A 25,920-nucleotide genomic window follows, 5' to 3' on the forward strand; every position below is an offset into this window, starting at 1 on the left:
TGAAAAAAAAATATGAGGAAGAAGGCAAAATGTTTGGGGATAACCCTGCAAAAAGGCCATTTCCAACAGCCATGCAAGAATTTATACACAAAGAGTTTAAGAATGTAAATGAAGAGGTGTACATTTGTAGCAATTAGTTACACATGGGATGCAAATGGGTGCATATAAATCTACTGCACTACACTCTGAAAACAGATGCTTACAGGGTACCCTATTCCATTTTTACCGTGTGTTTCTGTTGATACTGTACTCCAGGTAAGATAAGTGTGGTGACCGCTCAGGTGAATATGGAGGAGGTGATGTATGATGTGGTGGTAGAGGAGGAGAGAGAGGAGGATAAACAAGAAGGCGGATAGTGCCCCTACCCTTATGTTTCTTATGCTTATGAGGTGGTTTGGACCAAAGTAATTTGCTTCTCCAAAGTCAATTTCCTCTTCGTTGGGAGAGTCCCCAGTGGCTTTGGTGGCAACTTTGTGGAGAACTTGCTCGTCTGAGGTTGTATGAACAGACGCCTCTGGTGTGCATCTAGTTCCTCCTGCAACTGTTGGAGGATGGGTTGCTCTGAATCCTCAGAGCTAGCAGTGGATGTCATTTTTGGTGCAGAGTGCGCCTTTTGTGTTGAAGGAGTCTTTGACCTCGAGGCTGCTATGCATTGATGTGGGCTTTGGCGCAGATGTAGGCTTTGGTACCTGTGTCGAGGGCCCTGTTGTTATCGCCCAAGGCTTGTACCAAATATTTGCGGTTGCAGGATGGAGCATTCAGCGCTCCGAAGGCTTAGATTGGTGCCAAAATTGGCACGAACACAGTGGTTGCTCGGCAGGCTTTTGTTTAGGGTCCAGGCTACACACCCAATCTACTCTGGGGCTTTGCTCTGCTTCTACACGTGGCCAATGTGGTGGCGTGGGTTGTGTGTAGGTGCTGACCATGCTCGTGGCCTTAGTCGTCTTCCATGGTTGCGAAGCATAGGGGTCTTCCTATCGCTCTGTCTTCAGACTCGGAGTGACAGCTCATCTCCAAGCCGGAGTGGATTAGCTAGACCTGTGAGGAACTGACTTCTTCCTCTGCTTCAATGTCATGTTCTCTGAAGATGTCAGGGGTGTCATTGGACTCCTGCCTTTGTATTCCCCAATTGGGCCAACCTATGCTTGTGTTGCTACAGAAGAGTATTCTTTGACTGAAATGAGATGCAGGCCTCACAGAAGGTGCCATAGTGCTCGGGGGAGAAACAGAGTTTGCAGACTTTCTGATGGCCAGTCCAAGAGAACATGGAATGGCACTTGGGGGTTGTATTGGAAGGGTGTCCTTTCCATCGCTGATTTTACATTCTTATTAATGGGGATCTTAAGACGAACGGAAGATTGCCCATGGAGTGGCTCAAGGCCCTTGTAGTGAGGTGTTGAAAGAAGCTCGATCTTTGATGGATGTTGTCGATTGGAAATGAAAACGGGATAAAGGATCCATCGTAGTGAGTTTTTCCATAAGCATGTGAGTCAAGCTTTTGTGTGTTCCCGGTGGTAAAGCGCTGTTAGGCACCGAACATGAAGCCCCATTTGTACACGTCAGAACCTGATGGCTCAAACAAAACAATCTAACAATAGATCTAGTGCCCATGCATATTGCTAATTTACAGAGGAGTCTCTATACCTCAAGACTTGAAAGACTTCTTTGGAGAAAAACAAGTTGCAAATGTCAGAACTCTCACTGTGACAGGGCAATGCAGAGCATGTGTATCTACAGCCACACATGCTACGAACATCAGTATATTCAGTATGTACTCCAGAGCAATAGGACGTTTTTCTGTCACATTGCTTGTATCCACCCTGGGAGGATGTTTGCATGGTGGTGCAACGTTTCGTCAGTGCTTGTGGACATTGTGCCATCAACTGTGGAAATAACCTGAACTGGAATACATGTTCATAAATCTATAACTACCTTCAAAGAGTTTGAAGTCAAGGGCCTGAATTAGAACTCAACAGATGGGTTACTCCATCACATATTTAAAGGATAGCCTGCCCGCCATATTACAAGTGTATTATATCCAATGGCCCTTGTAATACAGTGAATGGGATATCCGTCACTTTTGTGAAACACTAACCCGCCCCTCAGACTCTAAATCAGGCTGAATCATTCTAATAATACATTGTTCATCAGCTAGAACATAATGAATACTCATTAGTATTATGCTTTCACATCCCCACCACTGGCAAAATGTTAACACTATACATGATTCAAGTGATAAGTTTATACAATTCAGAGGATTCCCTAGCTCCTCCTGTGAATAGGTTCAATATAGTTGATAAGGATGACACAAGTGTATAATCTAAATCCTTGGTCGCTAATGTGTATCCTGAATACTTCTTTGAGAACAAGATCCTTGAAAATGATTGATATTAGCACAATGAATTCCAATCGGCTGGCAACACGATTGTGGCTACAGCAACTAAGTACCATAAATGGCTATCAAGGAAGTCTCTCAACCACTGAGAATATATACTCGGGGGATCTAAGATGGCTGCCACCATTACAAGTGTCAATAGAGCCCTGTGGTGTGCTGGGAAATGTAGGTTGTCTGAATTCCTCTTGCATGTATCATGCAGTGTAAGCAATGTAGCCATTAAGCCTCACACCAAGGTGCACATATACTCTGGGTGTATCGTTGACTTCCTCTGCAGTCGAAGACTTGCACACCATTGAAGTTTGAAGGAGCGTGTATAAGTGCCTACTCAGCATACATAAGTGGGAGCCGTGGATCATGCAATAGGCTGTCGAGGGGCTAATGCTGTGATGAGCGTTTGGTCTTGTGTTGTGTTTTTTTAGGGGTAGGGGTTGTAACTTTCACTGCACCTGGACTTTTGATGATTCTAAATTCCAGGTGTTAAACCAGCCACGCCTAGACAGCTCCAGAGATATTTTACATTATGGTGGTATAGTAAACTGCACATAAATCGAAAATAAAACAGTGGCGTACATATGTAGGTAGAATGAGTGATATCGTAGCTTTGAAAAAGTTGCCTTCAGTGACTTGTAACAAGTTATCATTTGGCATCTAATACACTTTCTCAAATGAAGACCATTGCTCGAGTAAAAAACGTTTTCTCAAAATAAAATATTCCTGATTTGAAAATTGAGACTTCATCGATTATAATGAGATCTCGAATAGTTAAATAGCAATCCGTTTTTTTATGGCGCCTTAGGATGCCCATACACTGACTCACTGCTTGTTAGTCCTCAGAGAAGAAGATGCAAGTTCATAGGGCAAGGGTAACATAGAGGAGCATGGGTGCCAGCTCAGACTCTGGTCACTGAAACATGTCTGATGTCTGAACCGGTAGGATGGTCATGTCTTGCCAGAGCATCGATGGGTTCAGTTTGTTGGATCAGGATGAGAAGATGTGCCAATAATGAAACAAAGGTTTGGGCATAGTGGCCCCCTTAAAATAACGGTCTGCAACAGCAAAGAAAAAGGAAAACTTTCCTCAGGGATAATCTTTAAAAGTGGGTGTGCATGAAACATGACAGCCGCCCCCCACTTAGACTCAATCACTATTCCATTAAAGTTACAAAATATTTGGATAATGGAACAGGATCCTCATTCACAGTTAATTTAGCAAAACTAGCAAAGTGGGATATCACTAAGCAAAGCAGCAGTAATTCCCCTCCATTAAGATGTGAGCATCAAATGCTAACCCTTTCTGATTTACATTACTTTTTAGGAGTTCTCTTAATGCATACTTCAGGAAAGTGTACGCGTGATAGAAGGTGCCGCTCAATAACCCGGTGCACATCTTGCTCATGAGAAGAACGCAAAGGACCCAGAAAAAGATAGAAGAAATTAAAACTTGTAGACGCTGAATCTTTGCTTAGCAATACCAGGGACGAGAGAGAAGCTAAATATATCAGATGGGAAAAGCAGTATAGGCTATACCCAGTATGAGCAAACAAAACAGCCCTAAATTAATCAAGATGACATCAGCTGTTAAGGAAATTTCAAAGCAATGTTCTGCACTTTCTTCATCCCAAATTTCTCTTTTGAAACTGCGTGCCCTTTCTGAGTCATTGAGCAGATATATGGAACCATCTTTTTTAAGGGCCTGGGAGAAAATTGAATGGGACTATGTAAAACCCTGTGCATGTCTCTGCCTTGTTAACTTGACTCTCTCTGCTTGATTGAGAAAGGAGAAGAAGGCATGGCATAAGTCAACAACTCTAAACCATTTTGCAGAGGCAGGAATACTCAAGAGGATGGTAGCAAGATTTGGTATTAAAGGAAAGTTGGGTATTACAACACCATACTATGCTCCTTTTTATCAGGAGAATTGGGATGTACCTATGATTACGGTATGCACTAAAACTCCTTGCTTAATTAGAGCTGCAATGACAGGTCGAACTCCAGATTCGGAGGTAGTGTCTTCATGGACTTAGCTTTAATTTTAACAGGGTCAGCAGAGAGTATACAACCAACAAGTGTATGTTCAGACCATGAAAACAGCTTTTATTTTAATAACTCATCTGGTGATTATGTATCATGCATCTTTATCTGCTGATTCCCATTGTCCGATCCACACAGAACAGCGAAAACTTAAATTTCATTGATTTTAAGCAGACTGAGGAACAGTCTCTCACCAGTACAGTAAACCATACAATTCAATTTGCATAACACATCTGATCCTAGGATTGTCAATGTACAATCAAGCAGAACATAAGAAGGAACCAAAGTTACAGCATTAAGGTTCATAGGGCTTTATTAGGCAAAACATGCCCTTGTCCAAACAGGCATATAAAAGTCAACTTTTTTTTTTCTATGGCTGCATGTCTTTGTACATCATATATCAGACTTAGAAATGCAACAGTACAACCACACTCACTGCTGGTATTTCCTTGAAGTATGAAAGAGAGATGCGGTCTTGAGACTGCAAAGTGAGTAGTGGTTAAACAAGCATTTCAATATTGTATTGTATAGTCCATAATTTAGAGGCCTATTGACGTCCTTGGTCGCAAAGGTGACATTTGTCGTTGGGCGAAATAAGGCTCCGGGGAACCCATGAGACTGGGTTCAGAGTAATGGAGGTGATACAAGTACTGGAAGCAAACTTTTTGAGACATCTGGCTGTAAGATACATTTGTGAAGACAAAGAAACATATGTAGGTTTCAAAATTGATCCTAGTTTAGTTTTGGAAAAGAAGACCACATTCTGAGAGAAGCTATGGGCCCTAATGGCCTTCTTTATCCTGGATTTGAAATCTGTTGGTGAGACTCCCTGACAGGACCAGATCTGTAGCACCTAGTAATGAGATATTAAACTTGGAATAGAAAGAGTGAGGCTATAGTTGCTTGCAAGTTCTTCCCAAAGAAGAGAGGGAACGGTAAAGCAGTTGCTAAGACCAGCTTTTCATAAGTTAAAAGAGACAATAAGGCAGACTTGTCACACAGTTTGTCAGTCACAGTTAGTCTATGTTCAAGGTGAATGGTTTCTCAAGGGATGCTCTGTCTTATATGAAAGATGTTTCTTAGATGTTTGGCCTCAAGAAGTGTAAATTAATTGTTAAGTTTACCTATATATACAACAGAGCAGCACAAAATAAAACCTTCAAGGCTGTAGTATATGAAACTGTTTAGTATTTTGAGTAAATCCCTATGAGAGCTTTGTAGGCTTTATTTGAGGTGTAGTTGATTGGGACTGCCAGGACACGGTGGAAGACACAGTGATGCCGAGTAGGATGTATGCTTTTGTGCAATCTACAGGTGTATTTTTCATGGTTCAAGAGTATCTGCGGATGAGTCTACTACAGACTATAATTTTACTGTTAGCAAAATGTATTTTAAGACAATTGACCCTGCAGTAGTTCAATAGTCTAAAGATCTATGCAGAGCAATTATAGTTTTAACAAACTTAATAGGGTCTCCCACATTTGTTAAAATATTAGCCTTTTCACTGCCTTATGGAAGTGCATCTGTCAGACATGTATATGTTAAAAAGAGTGGGTAACAGAATGCACCCTTGCTTAACCCCAGCAAACATAAACACGTGATTAATTAACCAAGATTGGTTTCTTTTATTTATTTGTACTGAAGTGGAAAGGGAAACATTTTGTATGAAAAAAATAAAATTTGGATCAATATTGAGTGTCAACATCTTTTACCAAAGCATGTTCCTCATTGATGAAATTGACAAAAAAGCATGAACCCATGCCTTATAGGTTTTTACTTCCCTCTTAAATAATCAAGTTATGAGCTGTTACACAGTCACTAGCACTGTTTTTAGTGTTAAGACCCACCTGACATCAGTTTAACATATGTTCCTGTTGTACCCATTTGTCACTGTAGCATGGGTAGCTCTCCCATAGGAAAACAATGGATTACATCATAGCAATTTATAATGCATATCTTCAGTTTGGGATTATCAGGAACCATAATTCAAAGACTCATTTTAATAGTAGTTTAAATTCCAACGTAATGGTTAAGTCTGATTTTATATTACTATTTTAAAAATGGCACTTCTAGAAAGTTGCCAGTTTGCAGCCTAAACGAAAAGGGCTTTTCTGCCAGTGTCCCCTGACTATGAGCGGCTTCTCTGGAGTGAGATGTATTTTCCTCTCAGACAGAACCTGGAACTATTATTGAAGTGCTGCTGGAACCCCCAGAGAATTACTTTTAGACCCTGAAAGGATTTGTCTGTGACCACGATACTGGGTGACCAGTAGCCCAGTGGCGACTGGGCTTATGCCAGCATTGATACGACTTTAAGGGACGTCTACCAAACCAGGGCCACCTCACCCCCATCGTGGACCGAAAAGTAGTGGCAGCAAGTCATCTATCGACTGAATCGCATCCACAGCGTCCTTGATCATATTCAACATCATTCATCCCTTGTATCAAGACCACTTCCATAGGAAAGCCCTGCAAAGGATAAAAGTGCCAGGAACTGTCTGAAGGTTGATTCATCTGCTGAGGTTACTGTTTTTGAGGTCTATGCTGGTCCCCCTGACTGGCTCCCTACCAAAGTTGGTCACCTAAAATGACTCCAAGTGACTACATTACAAATAGCTCAAACCTGTTAGTGAAAAAAGTTTCTAAGTGTCAAATTTGTTGAATTTGAGAATGCAATTTAAAGGCTGAGTGAAATGCTTTGATTTACTGTACCTTGTAAATTCTATTTCTCCAGGACCCTCCAGTGCATCTTTTTTGTTGTGGGGTCTAAAAATGCATACAAATACTGTCTATTTTTATAAATTGGTGTCTTGTTGAATACTTCTTCAATTGTTTGGTTGCTGTTTAAATGCTTTACACTTGTTCCTTTGTGCAAACTTGGCTGGCCAGAGTCCCAGCTACCCGGAGTTGAGCAGAAGCTTTTACAAATAAAACTAAAGGGTCCTAGAGGAGTTGGTAAGTGTATTACACAGTGAAGTCACACAACTGCACCATATATTACACCCCATTTCCACACATTGGTCAAACAAATGTTTAAGTTGGGAAGACGAAAAAGGGACATTTTACCTGAGGATAGCCACAAAGGGCCACTAGGGCCAGGAGAGCAAGATTTGTGAATTTTTTTTATCAGCAAACAAACTTCAGACGGCATAACAGATAAACAGTCTGATGTATCATTGGGAAAATAGATGGTGGCCGAATGAGAATTACTGCCATACAGCAAGGGGTTTTACAGTCAGTTTCACTAATAGCAATGCTCATTATTTTGGTTGGAGTCAGCTACCAAACTCCCGAAAGAATTGGCACTTTTTTTCAAGATGTGAAAAGAAGGGCACACCAATGTTCAGAAAAACTATATTTGGCATGCACTATAGTGGTTATTTGCCCTCCTCTGAATGGTGACAGCCTTATTTCGGGGAAGTAAAGTTAGAAATGTATTGAGAGCTTGTAAAGACTTGTTTGAGAGCTCTTTTACGTTTCTGCATTCATCATGAAACCCCAGCTATTTTGAAGTATAAAACATGTAAATATTTGTATGGGTGGGCGGAACTCAAGAGTTTCACTGTATGGAATTCTGCTGAGTGACATAAAAACTCTACAAGATTTGGCAGAGTTCCGCGAGCAAGCAGAAATTGGTATCTCATTCGATTTTTTAGCACCAGGAACTTGTTCCGCCCTAAAAAATATGTGTGAATGGCCCCAAATGGCGCCCCAGATGACACTGGTGCTCAAGTTGGTTTTACTGCCGATCGAGTACATTTCTTACTTGCATGGCAGGTTTCTCGACACAAATGGTTGCGACAGCCTATGTTGGAAAAAATCTTGCCGGGTGCCCTCCTAGCCCTCAAGCTAGGGGATACCAATTCTTGTTCACCAACTTACTACTGCCGAACCGCACTGGAGAAAAAAACTCTCCTGTGTAGAGATCATTAGAATTTTGGCGGGAACTCTGCATTACATGAGTAACACAGAATGGGCAAAACTCGGCGAACCTTGCAGGTGGGGCAGAGTTCATTGCTCACCCCTAATTATTTGTGTTTTTTTACGATTTATGACAGTGTGTAACACTTGCACAGACTCACCCAGCTAGGAAAGTCTGTGCTTGTGTCTGAGTAGCTGGTGGATAAGTGAGATTTATTGACAGTCCTGGGCGCATTTTTTTCTAAATTAGCTTGCGTCCACTTCACCACAGTGTAGGAAAGTGCCCCTTTCGGCATGGCCAAACCCTGTGCCGCCCCCCCCCCCCCTCAAAACACACACACACACTCTCTCTCTCTCATGCTAACTTAACTAAGTGTGTGCTGGGATCCTGGTACAAGCCGCCAACACCTATGTTCTTTCCCTAAACTGTACCAATGCTTCCACAATTAACACACCCATGGCACACAGCTAAGTCAGTTGTAAAGGTACCAGTGTTACCAAGGGCCCTATAAACGGGATGGGTGCCTCAGGGCCGCAGCATGTATTATTGTAGTGTATGTCTTTAATGTAGTATGGAATGTGATTGCATCAGGGAGTTCTTTCTTCCTGATGCAGTCCTGTTCCAATTCTGTTGGAATGTTTGCTTTTGTTTTCCTAGTGAGAGGCAGTTAATCTGAACCTCTCATCAGGTGACTACTGTAGCCGTGGCTCTTGTTGTTTTGCTCTACTTAAAAGAAGAAATAAACCTTATTTTCAGTAACCAGCGCTTGGAGGACAAGTTCATTTACTTTTGCGCTGGTACTACATTTTGGTAGCACAAGTGGGGTACTACAGTGATTGCCTAGACCATAGCGTCACACTTTGAAAGAGCCACAGGCGTTTGGTTGCTGCATCGGATCTTTCCTGTTTTCGGCCGATGACTTCTGGTGCGTGGTGAGGGCTTGTTTTTCAAGTCTTTATTTGTTGTAATACCCCTTTTTTTCGTCGTCACTGTTGCCACTTACTGTTGGATTTTCCGCGTACCTTCCTGCTCGTGCTGACATTTTGTCACGCGCTTGGCCTCACACATGCAGCAGGTTTCTCCTGCGGCTCGCTTTAAGAAAGCCCCACCTGCTCCAGAAACAAGCATCCTCAAGCCGTTTGACGTCTAGCTGCCATCTTGGAAGATTGGGATACTTTCACATATCCCAATAGACTTTAAAGGTCTTCGTCTTCATTGCTTATTATAATTAAAGGTGTGCCTTGTTGACATTGTTCGCTTTATTATAAGGACTTGCTTCTAAGCCTCATATTTGTTTTACAGTGCTCAATTTAAAAAAAAGGGAATCTTTTGAAGCCTGAATTTAATTTATTTTCGTTTTCTTTTATTTCTTTTACAATTTGCTACTACTTTCTACTATGGTGGTCAACTTTATAGCAACAACGCAAAATTTTATTAATCCTCCTCATTTTCTGTCAAGACCAGGCAAACCTGAGATACAATGGAAACATTGGATGAGTATATTTGAAAACTATTTGGCAGCCATAGATGGGCTTTCGTATGATCCACCCAGGAAGTTTGCATTATTATTTAATCATCTAGGAGTAGCGGGCAATTTTTTTTGTTTTGACAATCTTCCCAAAGTACCTACTCCCAGTGGGGACAGTGTCTGCAATGTCTATACTGAGGCCATTGAGTGGTTAAAGAAACAATTTGCTGAAGAATTGAGTGTGTTGTTGGAGAGACACAGCTTCTTCAAATGCAAACAATCTACTGATGAGTCGGAGGAGGAATGTATTACAGCTTTCTGCTTTTTAGCAGCACCATGCGAATTTGAGAAATCCGTTAACACATACATCAGAGTTCAGTTTGTCTTCAACTGCTTTTAAAAAAAATGCAAGAAAGGTTACTTACCTGCAGGAAACCTCTCTTTCTGAAGTTATGGACATTGCCAAAACTATTGAGAGATCCATTGTTTCCGTGCAAGCTCTTAATAACCAAAAGGGTCTCTCACCTGTTTCTTGTATTACAGATGACTATACTATTGCAACTGTAAGGAATGTGAAGGAAAAGAAAAAAACTATTTGTTACAGTTGTGGCTCCCGCAACCACCTCAGTAACCATTCTTGATGTCCAGAGATAGGCAAGAAATGTATGAGGTGCAAAAAAAGTGGGACATTTTCAAGCAGTTTGTAAATCGCTACCTTCAAACGCGAATGTTAGGATACACGATATTGAAGTTGGCTCTTCTCAAGACTCTATAGATGTCTACAAATCACAAGTTCAAAATTGTTTGGTCAGATTTGCTAATGTAATTCTTACTATTGATAGTGATCAGTCTCATGTTAACATTAAGGGACCTATGTGTCTAGCTGTGATTGATGGTAGATCGCTTCCAATCATGGCTGACTCAGGTGCTCCCATCACAATTTTAGCTGACAGTACTTTTCACTCTCTTTGGCCGACTACTTTTAAATTGGAAAATCCTGATATCAATCCCAAGGCATTTGGTGACAAAGAGATTGAGTAGCTTGATTTTTTTTTGCATGTTTACAATTTCTTGGCAGGAGCACCTGCACCAAAATCTACATAGCTGTTAATGGAAGAAACATTGTTGGTTGGATGGACTTGGCCAGGTTAGGTATTCATCTCAGACCCAGGCAAGTTGATCCAATTGTGTTGGGTGAACTACTGGTGCTATCTGTGGAAACGCATTCTGATGTTTTGCCTGCTATGATTTCCAAATTTCCAAAAGTTTTCAGGTCTGAGATCGGTACTATTTTGGGTTTCCTGCACAAAATCAAGTTGAAACCCAATGCCAAGCCAATTTCTCACAAGGTCAGGCCAGTAATCATCATTGTTAGGGAAGATTTGAAGACATTGCTTGGAAATTTGGAGCGAGAAGGTATTATAACTCCCACTGAGTCATCGGAATGGGTCTCTCCCATTGTTCTAGTTAGGAAAAAATGAGGAGAGCTTTGTTTGTGTGTAGACCTTAGGTCTCTCAACAATAATATTCTTGTTGATTGTCATCCTTTGCCCCGGATACATGAAATGTTAGCCAATATAGGAGAATCTAAATATGTTTCTGTTATTGATTTACATGCTGCTTACCATCAGATCACTTTGAATGCTGAGTCGCAAGATCTTACTACCTTCATTACATCTCTATGACATGCAAGTATCTGAGGTTGCCTTTTGGCCTTGCCTCTGCAGCTAGTGTTTTTCAGAGGCTGATGGATATCCTGTTTAGAGATTTACAAAAGGTACAAGCGTTCCAGGATGACATCCTTGTGTTCACAAAAAATAGGGATGAACATCTTGTTGTTTTGGAGAAAGTGCTCAGTATCCGGAATGATAGGGGAATCACCATCAGGGCACAGAAATGCAAATTTTTGGTGCAACAAATTGATTATCTCGGCCATTCCATATCCCCGGAGGGTATCAAACCAAAATGTTGCAATTTAGAAGCCATACTCAAAGTTCCAGCACCCACTGACAAAGATTCTCTAAAATCAGTTTGGGGTTTGTGTGAATACTAAGTGCGGTTTGTTCCCAACTACGTTTCCATTGTACAACCTGTGAGAAATGTATTCAAAAAGGGTGCAAAATTCACAAGGTCCACTGATGTTGATGAGGCTTTCATTACCGCCACGAATTTAGTGCTGAAGGATCCCGCCTTGAGTCCCTTTGTTCATGGCCAGAAGTGTTTCATCAATGTGGATGCTAGCTTGAAAGGTCTGGGAACTGTATTTGGTCAGTTGGTTAATAGCAAGTAAACCACTACTGCTTTTGGCATTCAGGAGTCTTACTGATTCTGAGAAGAATTACAGCACAATAGAAAGGGATGCTGCGCTAGCCTGTGTCTGGGAAGTTCAGAAATTCAAGAACTATTTATGGGCTAATTGGTTTGAACTATATACAGATCATAAACCCCTAGTCTATTTACTTCAAGGGGATGGTATAGGCAAAGCATCTGCTTGTCTGGTACGCTTACTTTCTAAGCTGCAGGAGTATAATTTTTCCATCCATTACATACAAGGTGGGAGGAACTTCAGAGCAGATTGCCTTTCACTGTTATCACTACCAGATGTTACTGATATTGATGAAGATAATGATTGTGTGGTTGCAACCATTGATACAGTGTCACAGCTCCATGGTGCTATTTCTGAAAAAGAATGGCTAGAAGCCACATCTCATGATGACGTGTTATTGAAAGTTATGGCGTTCACGCAGAAAGGTTGGCCACCTATTCGTAGTGTTAAAGCTGTTTTGAAACCTTTTATCCAGATTTCAGCAGAGTTTTTGTGTGAAAATGGCATCTGCATTAGTGGGGGATGTTTTATTCCACCTACTGGTTTGAGAAACAAATTGATTGCTTTGGCACATGAGGGCCACTTAGGGATTACTGCTATGTGCAGGAAAATCAGAGAACACTATTAGTGGCCTGGCTTTAACAGCCAAGTTTCCTCTTTCATTAATTTGAGCCCACAGTGCATTGTTTCTGATAAACACTAGAAAACAGCTGGGAGGCCCCTTTTCCTGTACCATTCCCTGATCAACCGAGGAAGAAAGTGGCTCTGGACTTCATGGGTCCATTCAGCCTACTCGCTTCTAATAATAAGTTTTTAATTGTTCTTGTTGACTACTTTTCAAAATGGATTTACTATTCTTTCGAAGAGTCACCAAATATTAAGTCCGTTATTCAATTTCTTGAAAATGTTTTTTTCTTTTGAAGGGTTCCCTAAAGAAATAGTTACAGATAATGGTACTCACTTTGTTTCCAGTGAAATTAGATCTTTTCTCACTAAACATGATATTAAGACATCTGCAAGTAGCCTTGTACAGTCCTTAAGCGAATGGTTTAGTTGAAAGAGTAAACCGCTTTCTCAAAGAGGGCATTCAATCTGCTTTTTCTTCTGGCACAGATGTGTTGAGTTTTTTGAGAAACAAAGTTCATGCCTATCACTGTACTCCTCATTCTACTACGGGTGTGTCTCCTTTTGAGTTATTGAGGGGAAGGAAGTGTGTGTCAAGGGTTTTTCCCACTTGGTTAGAGCGTGCTCATAGATGTCCTGAACCTCTTCAACCGCCTGTTCAGGAAAGGGTGCGGCTAAAACAGGCTCAACAGAAACAATATTTTGATTCCCATAAACATGTACATGAGAAATGTTTTGTTGTAGGGCAGTGGGTACTCATCAAAAATACTTACAAGGTTAGCAAAGGGATGTGTCAGTTTTCCTCTCCTTTTAGGATTGAGCGGGTCTCCAATAGTGCAGTTCTGCTGACAGGTAAGGGTTGGTGGAATAAGAGTAGGTTGGTACACATTTCCGAAGCACAGAAGGAGATCTACAATAACCTAAGGATGATTCTATAATTTTCAAAACAGAGAAGCAAGGGAGTATTGAACAGTGTACAGTTCCCATGTCAAATAAGTTTCCTGATGTACCGGGTCCTGGATCATCTGTAGTAATGAGGAACAGTTCTAATAATAATGTTGTAAATGTTGACAACTCCTCTTGTCAATTTTCACAGGGTTCTGTTGCTACAAAAAGGGTCTCCAAACTGCCTGTACAATTGTTAGACTATGACCTTAGTTAATTTTGTTAAAGAAAGGGAGATGATGTAGTGTATGTCTTTAATGTAGTATGGATTGTGATTGCATGAGGGAGTTCTTTCTTCCTGATGCAGTCCTGTTCCAATTCTGTTGGAATGTTTGCCTTTGTTTTCCTGGTGAGAGGCAGTTAATCTGAACCTCTCATCAGGTCACTACGGTAGCCGTGGCTTTTGTTGTTTTGCTCTACTTAAAAATAAGAAATAAACCTCATTTTCAGTAACCGGCGCTTGGAGGACAAGTTCATTTACATTTGCACCACTACTACGGTTATGCATCCCTAAGGGACTCATCACCAAACACATGCCCACTGCCGATTCTGTGTGTAGGTGGTGAGAAAAAGGTAAAGTTGACATGGCATCCCTCTCTGGGGGCTATGCCTATAACATACTGCCTGTGGCATAGGTAAGCCACCCTGGTAGCAGGCCTTACAGCCCTAAGGTAGGGTGCACTACACCACAGGTGAGGGCCTAGCTGCATAACCAATATAGCCCTACCTAGCCAGAACATGTTTAGACCCTGTAAGTGCAGTGTACCCATATTGAGTACACAGACTGGGTGTTTCTCATTATGAATTCTATTTGACTAAACACAACCAAAGAAAGCATAATCCTCGCTTCCCTCCCTGACACAGAATTCACAATGGGCCCAGCAACTTGAATAGTTTGTCCAAATAGCACGGTAGGAATTGTTTTAAAATGCATTTGAACTTGTTTTCTCCTTGTTACAATTGAATACCTAAAGGAGAAAGGTAATATCGACTTTTACTTATTTCCCAGTGGTCTGGTAGTAGTATATCTACCTCCTCAAAAACGTTTAACTGTTTACTTAAACAGAATCAGTAGAGACAGCCCAAAATACATTCTTTATAGATTCATTGGAGTGAGAGAGGCAGTAGATGCTTCTTTTTATCCCTCTATTTTTCGCACATTGTTTTAAATTGTATTAGCTCACATGTATGGATTTAAACGAAGCAGGATTGTTTTTTACTTTAACAGGGACCATTTGGTAGCAAACCCAACGTGGATAAACTAGGTGAGAAATATCACTTTTTTTACTCTTGAGTGTTTTTCTGGGCTCGCTGCTTTGGTCGCCATTATTGTACCAGCATCGTACTCGGAAAAAAAAAATTGCTCGATGTTCTCTTCGAGACAAAATGTTCTCATAGAGAATCGGAAGTGACGCTCGTCCTAGAATCAACATGGCATAGAAAGCCCAACATGCTCCCAAGGAGCAGTAGCACACACCTAGCCACAAGTCCGAGAGAGACCATTGGCTACGGTAACTTGATTGTCGGTGTCACGGTCCAACCAAGTGTCAGCAGCTTGGCGCCACTCTCGCAGAGGCGGAGGTCGGGATGTAATTGCAGGAGCTACTCGTACGCTGCCCACCTTCAGCCAATCGCAGCCCCTGTTACAGTTACATTCCGACAGGCTGGAAGCGTGACCTGAACGACAGGACCGAACGCCAATGGAACGAGTAAAGGGGATGTCCTCGGGGAAAGATGGACTAATCACCGACTCCTTCCTGCTGACGCGCAGTCGACGGGACCAATGGCTGGGATGAGTGGGCGGATCGCACAGGCAGTATAAGACATTAGGAGCCGGCTTGGCTCGTCCGTTCTGAAGAATGTCTGCGAGCTACGAAAACCGGTGAGTGAGAAACGTGGCTGACGGCTGCTTGCTCGCGGTGCCGCTGAAATGGCGATACTCGTCTGTCGTAAAGACGAGTACTGGACGTCGCATGTAATGTTTGGGCGGAGGTCTCTACCTGGGGGGAGGTGGGGGCCGTCTACGGAGGAAGAATGGCGTCGTGAGACGGTTTAAAAAAGAATCGGTAGCTAGAGGGTTTGGGGAGGCCGAGCTGGGTTATTTCTGGCTTCTAAACATGTAACCTTCCGCGCCCCTTCCAGTTGCGCTCGCTCGTCTCCCGTGTGGCTTTAATACACCGCCGGATTTTGAGTCGAGCTCTACGAGTGGTCACGGCGACACCGAGGCAGCAGCATCGCCGGGATGGATTGGGGTGTTGGGTCGGTAAGGGCAGGTTGCGCCCCGTGGCCCCCTTTCGCCCCTCCCTCCTGCCGGCTCCTCCGCGGCGCGCGTGCTAAGATGGCGGCCGCCGCCCGTCTTTCTCAGCTGGGCGGCGACGTCACTTCCTGCGCGTGACAGGGGCCTGCGCCCCCTTTTCCTCGAGCGGGCGGGCGCCATCTTCCCGCCGCCTGAGCCCCCTCGGCCATCTTCTGTCGCCGGGGAGCCCCGGGGGTAGGCCCGGGCTCCGCTCGGTGCCTGAAGTGGCTCTCTAGGGCGGCGGGGTGGGAGGGAAGGAATCGTACCTTTCGCAGGGCGAGGGATGCGCCTGCTATCAGTCTATGGTTCTTCATCGTCAATCGTGATTATTTGATGACAAGCTCACTGTGCTAATAAGCTTGCATTTATCCCACGTTATAGAGTCTCTCCTGCGCAGCACTGCGTCTCAGACCTCGTCCTGTTAACTGCAATTATGTTTTTTTTAACCTTATAGGGGTTATTGGTGTCACCCACCTTCCAAAAGGAAAGTGGGGGCTGAGCGTATCTTCCCTACCATTAAATGAATTATTTCCTGCAACCCTCATACTAACAATGTTGGTTATCGAGGCGCTGGGCTCGGTCGAAAAGCCATGTCTAGATTCTTTCCCGAAGTCTGCCAGTGAGGCATACAGGGGGTGAAGGGTACAGGCAACCCAAGTGCCTGTGACACCACTCCAGGGATCACTGGGGGGTCCGTGACTACCTACAATCACGGATTAATAGTGGCTAAATGTGCAATTAAAAGGTTAAAAACCTGCTGTAAACGTCAAGTAATCTAAAAATTGAGGCTACAATCTAAATGAGCATCCTCAGATTGATGCAACGGCACTGCTCCCACAAATCAAACAGAATGTGTATTTTTGCCTATAAATTGAATAAAATATGTAACTTGTTTCTGTATTTTGTGGTTAAAATCCTCGACACTGTTTAGGCCCCGGCTTAAAGTAACGAAGGTGGGGGGGGGGGGGGGGGGGGGGGGGTTTGTTCTTGGATTCCGATGTTGATTCATTGAGCATCCCTGAATTCCTTAAACTTGAAGGTCCACAGATGTCACAAGGTTGGGAATCACTTTTCTAAACTTTATTCACCCATCTGCGAGGCCCCACACAACTTGCACATCAAAGCCGTTTTAATGACTCGAGCTGACAATGAACCTATAACCTCTTCGGAAGAACTGAAAGGGCTCTCCCACATGTAAGCCACGGGAGAAGCTCGCCCCGTGCAACCATGGTGACTGCTCTCCTTGCCCCATGGCCTAGAAACCTCAAGCTTGCTCGGCAGATTGTGTAATGTCTGAAGTCAGCACGGGCCCGCCCCGTGAGTCAGGTTTAGTAAGAAATCGGGTCCCCTCCCCTGGCTTTCAGGAAGTGGGTGGGATTGGAGGTGCTAGGAGGGCGGTATTACACCAACACACTACTTCCTTTTAGTCTAGGTTAAGTAGTCGTTGTGATTCTTTGCCTTGGGTTCATGGGCTCCACTCGTACGCAGGCTAGAATGACGCTTCGTTTGCCACTTTCTTTAACACGTTCTGTTAATGTCCTTATTTTTTGTTTCTCAGCACTAGAGACAATGGCCGAGAAAGTGGCCCCGAAGGTATGGAGCCGGACGGTATCATCGAGGTGAGTCCATTCCTTCCTCTGCTACTGCAGTTTTTTCATATGAAGTGTGTACGACTAGTTAACTTAATCGTGTTTTTTTTTTTTTTTTTTTGCTCAACAGAGTAACTGGAATGAAATTGTCGACAGTTTCGATGATATGAGTTTATCGGAGTCTCTTCTCCGAGGAATCTATGCCTATGGTTTTGAGAAACCTTCCGCCATCCAACAGCGGGCCATTCTTCCTTGTATCAAGGGTAAGTTCCCATTTGGTTGAGCCTTGTGTTGTCACCGGGTCACTTCATGTAGTTGTACTTTGGCCTCCCTTCACCGTGCTACGTGTTTCCTGAGATACAGTACCGTGTATTACCTGCCTGTGCTGAGAACCCAAGTCCATATTCATGTCACTAAGCTCACATGTGGTTCCGAATGATTGGTGTGCTACCCTCATACTACAAAAGAATGAAGGGAGCAATAACCTCGATTTTGAAAGCTCCTCCACAGGTTTTCAATAATCTAGACATCAGACAATGCGGAGCCCAAAGTGTACGTCAGATGCAATTATTGTAAACCAGTGAGCAAAGTTCAAAATAGAGGTCGCCGCAATGAGTCTTGTTAGTGTACTGCATCGCCACTGATGACACCTGTGAACCCTTTTTGTAGGGGAAATGAAGCACTGAACTGCGGTGGCAGATATTACAGACCTCCTTTACCGGTAGTTTAGGTACTCACTCACAATCGGAGCACATTGTCCATCCTGTACCATTTCCACTCCACACAATCCCAGTGTTGATGCCCTTGCACTTCTGTCCGCGGTGTGCCACTTAACTTGTCTGCTTTCTCCCCCAGGGTATGATGTCATTGCACAGGCCCAGTCTGGTACTGGGAAGACTGCCACATTTGCCATCTCTATTCTTCAGCAGGTTGAGCTGGATCTGAAGGCTACCCAAGCCTTGGTCCTGGCACCTACCCGAGAGTTGGCCCAACAGGTTAGTCAGGTGTCCACTTGTTTTTTTGTAAATGCTAATTTGCATGTGCTTTGTGTACCGTTGTCGTTAGCTGTCGGGCTTAACATGTTTTGTGCCGCTCTGGGCGGCATACAGTTCTGTGGAACAAGTTAGCTGTAGATTTTGAATGAAATAAAGCCAGGCTGTTTCATCCTGGTCCACACCCTCACCTCTGGGCAAAGAAACACCTGTTCGGTGGTGTGAGTCCTTATATCAGGTGGGGGTAGAGCAATGTGATCCACATTCATCCCAGCACAAACTGAAGTGGTGCTAGCTGGTTCATGCTGTGGGTACACTTTTAGTCGAGTTGTAAGGCATGCTCTGCATTGCTTTCTTTATCTAACACGGATGTCTCCTTTACAGATCCAGAAAGTGGTGATGGCTCTGGGAGACTACATGGGGGCCTCCTGCCACGCCTGTATTGGGGGCACCAACGTGAGGGCTGAAGTGCAGAAGCTGCAGTCGGAAGCTCCCCACATAATTGTGGGCACCCCTGGGCGTGTGTTTGACATGATCAACCGACGATACCTATGTAAGCGACTTGACCCTCCGGGTGTCTTCACCTTTTGGGGCTGGGGGCTTGGGGACCGTTGGGAGGTTGACGTTTCATGATGAAACTCATGCGTGTCATATGATCTCACGTAAGCTGCATCTCTTCGGGCCCTTGATGGCGTCTTGCTGGCAAGGTCACCTGGGAGGGCTGCTGCGTGAGAACATGATCATGCTTTAGATTCTGAAAACAGTTCGTGTTGTGCGTCCTTCCGCCTCAGTAAAACGTTCTCATTTATGCAGTGCCTGGTAGTGTGCAGTGTGTTATAATGGGCGTGGTGTCTTGCAGCCCCCAAATGCATCAAGATGTTTGTGCTCGATGAAGCAGATGAGATGTTGAGTCGTGGGTTTAAAGACCAGATCTATGACATCTTTCAGAAGCTGAGCAGCAACACGCAGGTGAGGTTAATGGAAGATCTTTGAGCATTCCCATGAACTTGATACAGGGGTTATCGATCTAATTTACGCAACGCACTTAGTGGTCTCAGTAATAAAGGATGTGTACCTGCTCGGTGCCTTGAGTTACACATTTTTTTTTTTAAGGCTCGAGTGTGGGCAATTAGTGAGCTGTCCTGGCTTATATTTCCGTGTCACCTTAATACCATTTCTAAATAAAATCGTGAATAGAATTCATTTTCTGTTATCCTGCATACTTTTTTTCCATTCTTCCCCTGGGCCGACTAAGCGAGTACTAAAGCTTTCTTTGCTTTGGCACTTGAGCGGGGTTAGCTCAAATAAACGCACATTCGTATGTCCTCTTTTGGGCTGTTGTGTAAATGCTTAAAGTTTCACATACATGCACATATCCAAGTATATACCTAGCCCCGTTATGTGATAGTTGCGCTGAGGTAGTAGATAATTACCCACTGTACAATAGCTATCCTTGGTCTTTACTCCCAGGTAGTGCTCTTATCTGCCACTATGCCAGCCGACGTTTTGGAGGTGACCAAGAAGTTCATGCGAGATCCCATCCGTATCCTGGTCAAAAAAGAGGAGCTGACCCTGGAGGGTATCCGACAGTTTTATGTCAATGTGGAGCGCGAGGTAAGTGACTTTTTTTAATCAACCACAGCTCTGGGCAGAGTTAACTGTACTAAGCAGTAACATGTTGCACCTGCAGGCCTAAACTTGAAGGACGTGATTAGGGTATCTTGTATGGTTTAATTTTAGGATCACCTCATTTTTTGAAGATACCTTGCAGCAGGGGTATATAAATAAGTCTTCAAAATTCAAAGTGAATGTTAGATGGCGTGTGTAGCTGTACATAAACATGGTCCAGGAAAAATAAAATATAGGCCGTTGGTACCACTGTTAAGATTACCAACCATAGATGGAAATATTCTTTTCATATTTCTGATAGCCTACAAATTACTCATGGAAAACTCTAATTCCACTAGTGATCAAATGGTAAAAATCCTTAATGGAAGAAACTGAAGATCATGTGCATCAATTTTCAAATAGTCACATCTTGCATGCGCAACACATGTCATAAGTGGACATTAACACAATGTGTCCTTCACATGTGCCATCACTTACCGAATAGGTGTGTCCCCTAAGTTACATAGCCTTGATGCCATTTCTTACCTTTTGATCTCCTGTGGTATTTACTTTCTTCCTCATACTTCAGCGTACTTGTTTGACTTTGATCTTGTGTTTGTGAACTCCCTTGCTCTAGCATCACGTCTGGAATGTGCTTCAGCTTTTCGTTTAATAGTCCTAAAGTAAAATATTTGCAGAATCATGCTGCATTCCACATTTCTGAATTTCGATCAGTGAAAGGCGATAGCCTATGTGAGGTGCCTCTAACAAGGCTTTACATTAGCGGAACTCCATGTTAGACATTTGACCATAAATTCATTATGAACTGGGGATCTGGAAAAGGGTTGTGCTTATTTATGCTTTTTACAATACTGCTGGTCACTTAGAACCCTCTGACACTTACATTTATAAATTTTACTCTATTTACTGAAACTTATATAATCACATTTACTATAATTTTTGTTCATGGACTTCACAATTAAGAAGAAGATATATAAAGGTGTTTTGAGGAGTGTTAACTCACAAGGCATACAGTTATGGTTTGCTAGCACATCTCTAGGCATCCAGAATTTGCCAATAAATCAAATTAAACCCCCTAACCACACGGATAATATGGTGAGATCGGGGCCTAACTTGCTCTGTCTACTGCCATCTAGTGTTGGTCCGGAAGGTTGCAAGTTGTTTTTGTACAAGGTATAGTGACTCCTCTTGCTGGCAATGCACTTGGTCCTAGACTTACTCTTCAGATTGTTTTCTTCTGTCTGGGCCAGACAGGTTTCTTCGAAGGTCGAGGTCATAAGTCTTCTGTTAGGGAAAAAACCCTCTCCAACCCTGCAGGCATTGTTTACAAAAGTTCTGTCAGTTTTCTTTTTTGGGATTGGAAAAAGTCGAACTTTTCAATGTAACCCAGGCACTTAAGGCCATTTCCGTTTCTGTCCAGAGTGCCTTTCCAAATACCCTCGGACTGACCCACATCAGGTCTGTAATCTATGCTTGGTGCCGTAGCTAGGAGGATTGTGAGGCCTGCCAAACGTTTCAGGCCAGAGAAACAACTGCATGACAGAAGAGCTTGTTGGCGAGATGCAGAGGCGGGAGCCTACCACTTTCAGTATTTAAGAGACTACGTGGCACCTGTAGCAGGAGATCGGGCAGGAGGCGTTATCTGCAGGGGTGGCATTCCCCATACAAGACAATCGCAGGCTAAAGTGATGCTCAAAATGCAGGGTGTTCCAAGGCTGCAGATCATTAATAAATCACCCCCTGCTTTACCAAAATAAACTCCATTCAGTAGCGGAGGTTATCAATCTGCCAGTGCATTCTAGTTAGGGCAGGCATCACTTTTGCAACCATTTTGCCAATCTCATCAGCAGGACGTGGCAAGTCTACCAGTGGGAACTACACCTCTGTCCTACGTCCATAAGTGGGAATTTCCAGACAGATCTATTTGTTTTAAGGGAAAATGCCAGATGTCTAGACTTTGTGTCTCTAGGTTCCCACTACCTCGGGGCAATGGTCTATGGGTGAATTGATCAGGAATATTTGCCTGTGTTTTCCACCTCAACTTTTTCCGTATGATTCAGAAACTATTTCTCTCGCTGACATAATTCTCAGATTGGCAAGACAACCATTGTGCCACACAAAGCTTCCCTTAAACCCAGAACAAATTCTGATCTGAGGCCAAATCGGGCATCCAAATCCCAAGGACTAAAACTAGAGTGTGGAGACTCAAATCTACCTCAATGTATCTATTGATGAAGTATGTAGACCATAAGAGCATGTCGGGCAGGAAAGTGGCAACACTTTGTCCACTACTTCATTTCTAAAAATGAAGACCCCATGGGTTAGAACTCCTTTGTGAGTAGTCTATCTACTGCCACATGTTACTTTTACAGTAAGCACCTGATTACAGCATGTAGTGATGTTGATTACCATGCTTCCACCTTCCTGACGCCTGTTGTAGTTTCAGTTTTTCAATTAACATTCGCTCGCATGGCTAGTTTCTCTTGTACATCTTTGCACGACACCATTCACAACGGCCTGTGAGAACCTGTGCAAGGTGAATCCAGGACCATGCGCAGTGCCAGCAAGAGGAGTGGTGTATACTTTGACGAAAGACTTCCCTACTAAAAAAACAACTTGCAACTTCACAGACCCAACGCTAGATAATGGAAGTATGTAATGCTTGTGATTCTACAGCACTACATGCCACAAACAGGTGCTTACTGGGCAAGTACCATTTTCCGTTCAATAATATGGTAAACTTTTACCTTACTACAATAGTAGATATAGGTGTATTGAAAAGTAATAGTTTTTGCAAAACGAGAATTTAAAAACACTTTGCTCAACTCCCTTGCCACCTGTTATAAAACAGATTTTATTGCATCATACACAAACTTTGTACAACGCATATCCTGGATCACTTTATATCTCGAGGTGCTCTTACGTGCGTTAAATGCAGGGGGTGGGGGTTGAAATCGAACAGTTGACTAAGATCTCAGTTTGATAAAATAAAGTTGGCATCATCCATGTGTTCGGTTTCACACATCTCTCTCGGCCACTAGATGTACACGTTTACTTATCCCTACAACAGTTTACCGCCACCTTGCTGGCAGCATTGTGTCCCCACCTAACATTGCAGACCAAATGATTTTGCCCGTGAGGCAAATGTACGTACGGGGCGGCCCCCTGCGCCTCAGTGGGCGGTTCGCTCGGCTCCAGCTGTTGGCTGCCAGTGTTAAAGGGCTGTGGAGCCGGTGAGAAGAGTATTCTGCCTTTTGTAGGGCATGGGGTTCTTCCCAAGCGGCAGACGCCCGCCCAACCCTACCATGTGCCGCAGTGAACGTCACTCAGTTGGAGACGGTCATGATCATCACTGTCTAATAATCGCGTTATGCGCTCTTCAGACACGTCCGAGTGGTGTAGCTGTATATCCGCCAACACGAGTGCCCATCTTGTATACATGTTTGTTTCCAAAGGGCCTGGGTCACATCCGATTGCCTGACTATTATTCATTTATTCTCAGGAGTGGAAATTGGACACCTTGTGCGATCTTTACGAAACATTGACTATCACCCAAGCTGTCATCTTCATCAACACGCGAAGGAAGGTCGACTGGCTGACGGAGAAGATGCACGCTCGTGACTTCACGGTCTCCGCTCTGGTGAGACTCCTACTTTATCCACGTTGTGGATAGATAGCGCTGCCCTAGCCGTCCCTGGCACTCTGCGGTGCCCCCGTCACTGGGCAAGGATGCGTCTTAATGGTGGCGCCTTTCTTATATCTGACGGGGGCAGAGGAAATGCGCCCATGTTCATCCCAGTGCCTTCCGCACGTGATCGCTGGCTGGTTCATGCAGTGGGCACACGCCTCGGTGGGGTGGGCTTTAGTGTAGAGGGGTGTACGGTGGAGGCAGGGGCGCTGCAGATGTTTGTAACTAGACATTGTTTCACTCTTGTTCGTTGCTTGGTTCGGTTACGGTGAGGCGTCCTAACTTAATGTTGGTTTTTAAATCCGTGCAGCATGGAGATATGGACCAAAAAGAGCGAGATGTAATTATGCGGGAATTCCGATCTGGCTCCAGTCGTGTGCTCATCACTACAGATTTGTTGGTAAGTCATGACCACTCTTACTGCTGAACCAGGGTAGAACGACCCCCTCCCCGGGCTGCGGCAACATGTCACAGGCCTCTGCACTGTTCGAATCAGCTGGGGGCAGACTGACACCACTTAACTGCCTCTGGGAGCAAGGTGGTCTCAGGCGTGCATCCAGGGGGCAGTGGCTTGCCATGCTGGGTTGATGGGTGGCTTAGCTTGTTTCGAGCATTGCTCCCAGGCAGTGGTTTGCAGTGTGTTGGTCCCTCCGTGCGAGCCAATTGCAACAGTCCACGGTTCTAAAGCTCCTTGGATGTTACTGTGACCTGTACCCGTGCGTGCCCCCGTTGTTGTGAGCGGGATGGCAGTTCTTACTAATGCGCACCTTTTCGTCTCTTCAGGCCAGAGGCATTGACGTGCAGCAGGTCTCCTTGGTCATAAACTACGACCTGCCAACGAATCGTGAGAACTACATCCACAGGTAAGTGTTTGCCGAGGGGATGGGGGGTGCGGGGTATCCAAAGATGAATCCCTCTCTGCCTGGCTGCCTGTGCCACCGGCGGACTGAAGACCTTTGGTAGATAAATGAGCTTCTCTCCACAGTGGACAGCGCCGCGTGCTGCTCACTACTATATAGAAGCCGACACTTTATTGGTGGCTTCAGCCGAGGCCCTTCCTGGTCTGATGCCTGCCTGACACGTGCTCTTTCTACCTGTACAGAATCGGGCGGGGCGGCCGCTTCGGTAGGAAAGGTGTGGCCATCAACATGGTGACGGAAGAGGACAAGCGGACCCTGAAAGACATTGAGACATTCTACAACACCACCATCGAGGAGATGCCCATGAACGTGGCCGACCTGATCTAAGCCCCCTCCGCGAGGAGGGCTTGCTGCATGGTGGACCGCCGAGCAAAGGAGAGGAGAACCCGGAAGTCTTTCTAGCATGGCTTGTTCATGTTGGGGCTCTTTGGAGTATATTTTTGTTCTTTTGATTTGAATAAATATTTCGGAAGGCAGCCTGTCGCCAGGAACTTTGGTATTTTTCTGTCCTCGAGCGTCTCGTTAACGCCTAGTTAAATTAGAGACTGAACACTAATCGTGCTAACAATTGTCAGGGACATGATGCAAAGATGCCGTACCTCCAGAAGTGGTGCTTATTACTGCTTGAGTTCAACTACCTCAACAGTAGTGGTTGCTCCCTCCCTGTTCCAGTCCCACCAAACGTGGACCAAACTCCTGCCCCTAAATTGTCCCCACTCGAACCGACAGATTACATCTGTTAAACCTCCAGCGAGCGCTAAAAGACGAACCCACATGGCCAACTGTATGAACTTTTTACTTGTTTTTGTATAGTATTTATTGAAGATAAAATGAATAAAGTTTTTTGCGACATTAGCGCTTGTAAGAATGTTTGTTTCTTTTAGAGCTTGCCTTCCGGGGTGGGGTGGTACTCGTCCCCGAACCCGGGTGCATGCATTGGGGGAGGTTTGAGTACCCCGATTCCCAGGCTTGGTGCCGGAGAAGGGAGTGAGCAACACAAGTCGAACCTCGATGCTTGCGCTTGGCGAACCCCTCATGGCTTCTCCAGACGTCTTGTAATCTGTGCTCTGCACTCATCAGGCTTGGCGTTGA

The 25,920-nt window shown here is 44.1% G+C and overlaps 1 protein-coding gene and 3 non-coding genes across 4 annotated transcripts; all 4 read left to right on the forward strand.

Moving 5' to 3' along the window:
• The first annotated feature begins 15,484 nt into the window (after positions 1-15,484).
• Positions 15,485-25,683, forward strand: EIF4A1 (eukaryotic translation initiation factor 4A1). Its single transcript, XM_069215578.1, has 11 exons — positions 15,485-15,596; positions 17,569-17,629; positions 17,730-17,862; positions 18,455-18,594; positions 18,976-19,144; positions 19,451-19,560; positions 20,062-20,205; positions 23,723-23,860; positions 24,219-24,308; positions 24,692-24,771; positions 25,011-25,683. Exons 1-11 carry the CDS (start codon positions 15,574-15,576, stop codon positions 25,153-25,155), a joined length of 1,233 nt encoding a protein of 410 aa, XP_069071679.1. The 5' UTR covers positions 15,485-15,573; the 3' UTR covers positions 25,156-25,683.
• Positions 18,774-18,910, forward strand: LOC138268908 (small nucleolar RNA SNORA48). The gene has a single exon (XR_011200198.1). It is a non-coding gene; the product is annotated as a small nucleolar RNA SNORA48 (small nucleolar RNA).
• On the forward strand, positions 19,216-19,353 carry LOC138268918 (small nucleolar RNA SNORD10). The gene has a single exon (XR_011200205.1). It is a non-coding gene; the product is annotated as a small nucleolar RNA SNORD10 (small nucleolar RNA).
• Positions 23,929-24,066, forward strand: LOC138268907 (small nucleolar RNA SNORA48). The gene has a single exon (XR_011200197.1). It is a non-coding gene; the product is annotated as a small nucleolar RNA SNORA48 (small nucleolar RNA).
• Positions 25,684-25,920: the final 237 nt, after the last annotated feature.

Source organism: Pleurodeles waltl, chromosome 12, assembly GCF_031143425.1.
Source record: "Pleurodeles waltl isolate 20211129_DDA chromosome 12, aPleWal1.hap1.20221129, whole genome shotgun sequence".
Lineage (NCBI taxonomy): Eukaryota > Metazoa > Chordata > Amphibia > Caudata > Salamandridae > Pleurodeles > Pleurodeles waltl.

What these genes read in the sequence shown, in the direction of transcription:
- EIF4A1 (XM_069215578.1), top strand. Translation starts at nt 15,574, where the DNA reads ATGTCTGCGAGCTACGAAAACCG. An exon ending in CCCGAGAGTTGGCCCAACAG is followed by an intron (nt 18,595 to 18,975) that starts GTTAGTCAGGTG and finishes TCTCCTTTACAG; the next exon opens with ATCCAGAAAGTGGTGATGGC. An exon ending in AGCTGAGCAGCAACACGCAG is followed by an intron (nt 19,561 to 20,061) that starts GTGAGGTTAATG and finishes CTTTACTCCCAG; the next exon opens with GTAGTGCTCTTATCTGCCAC.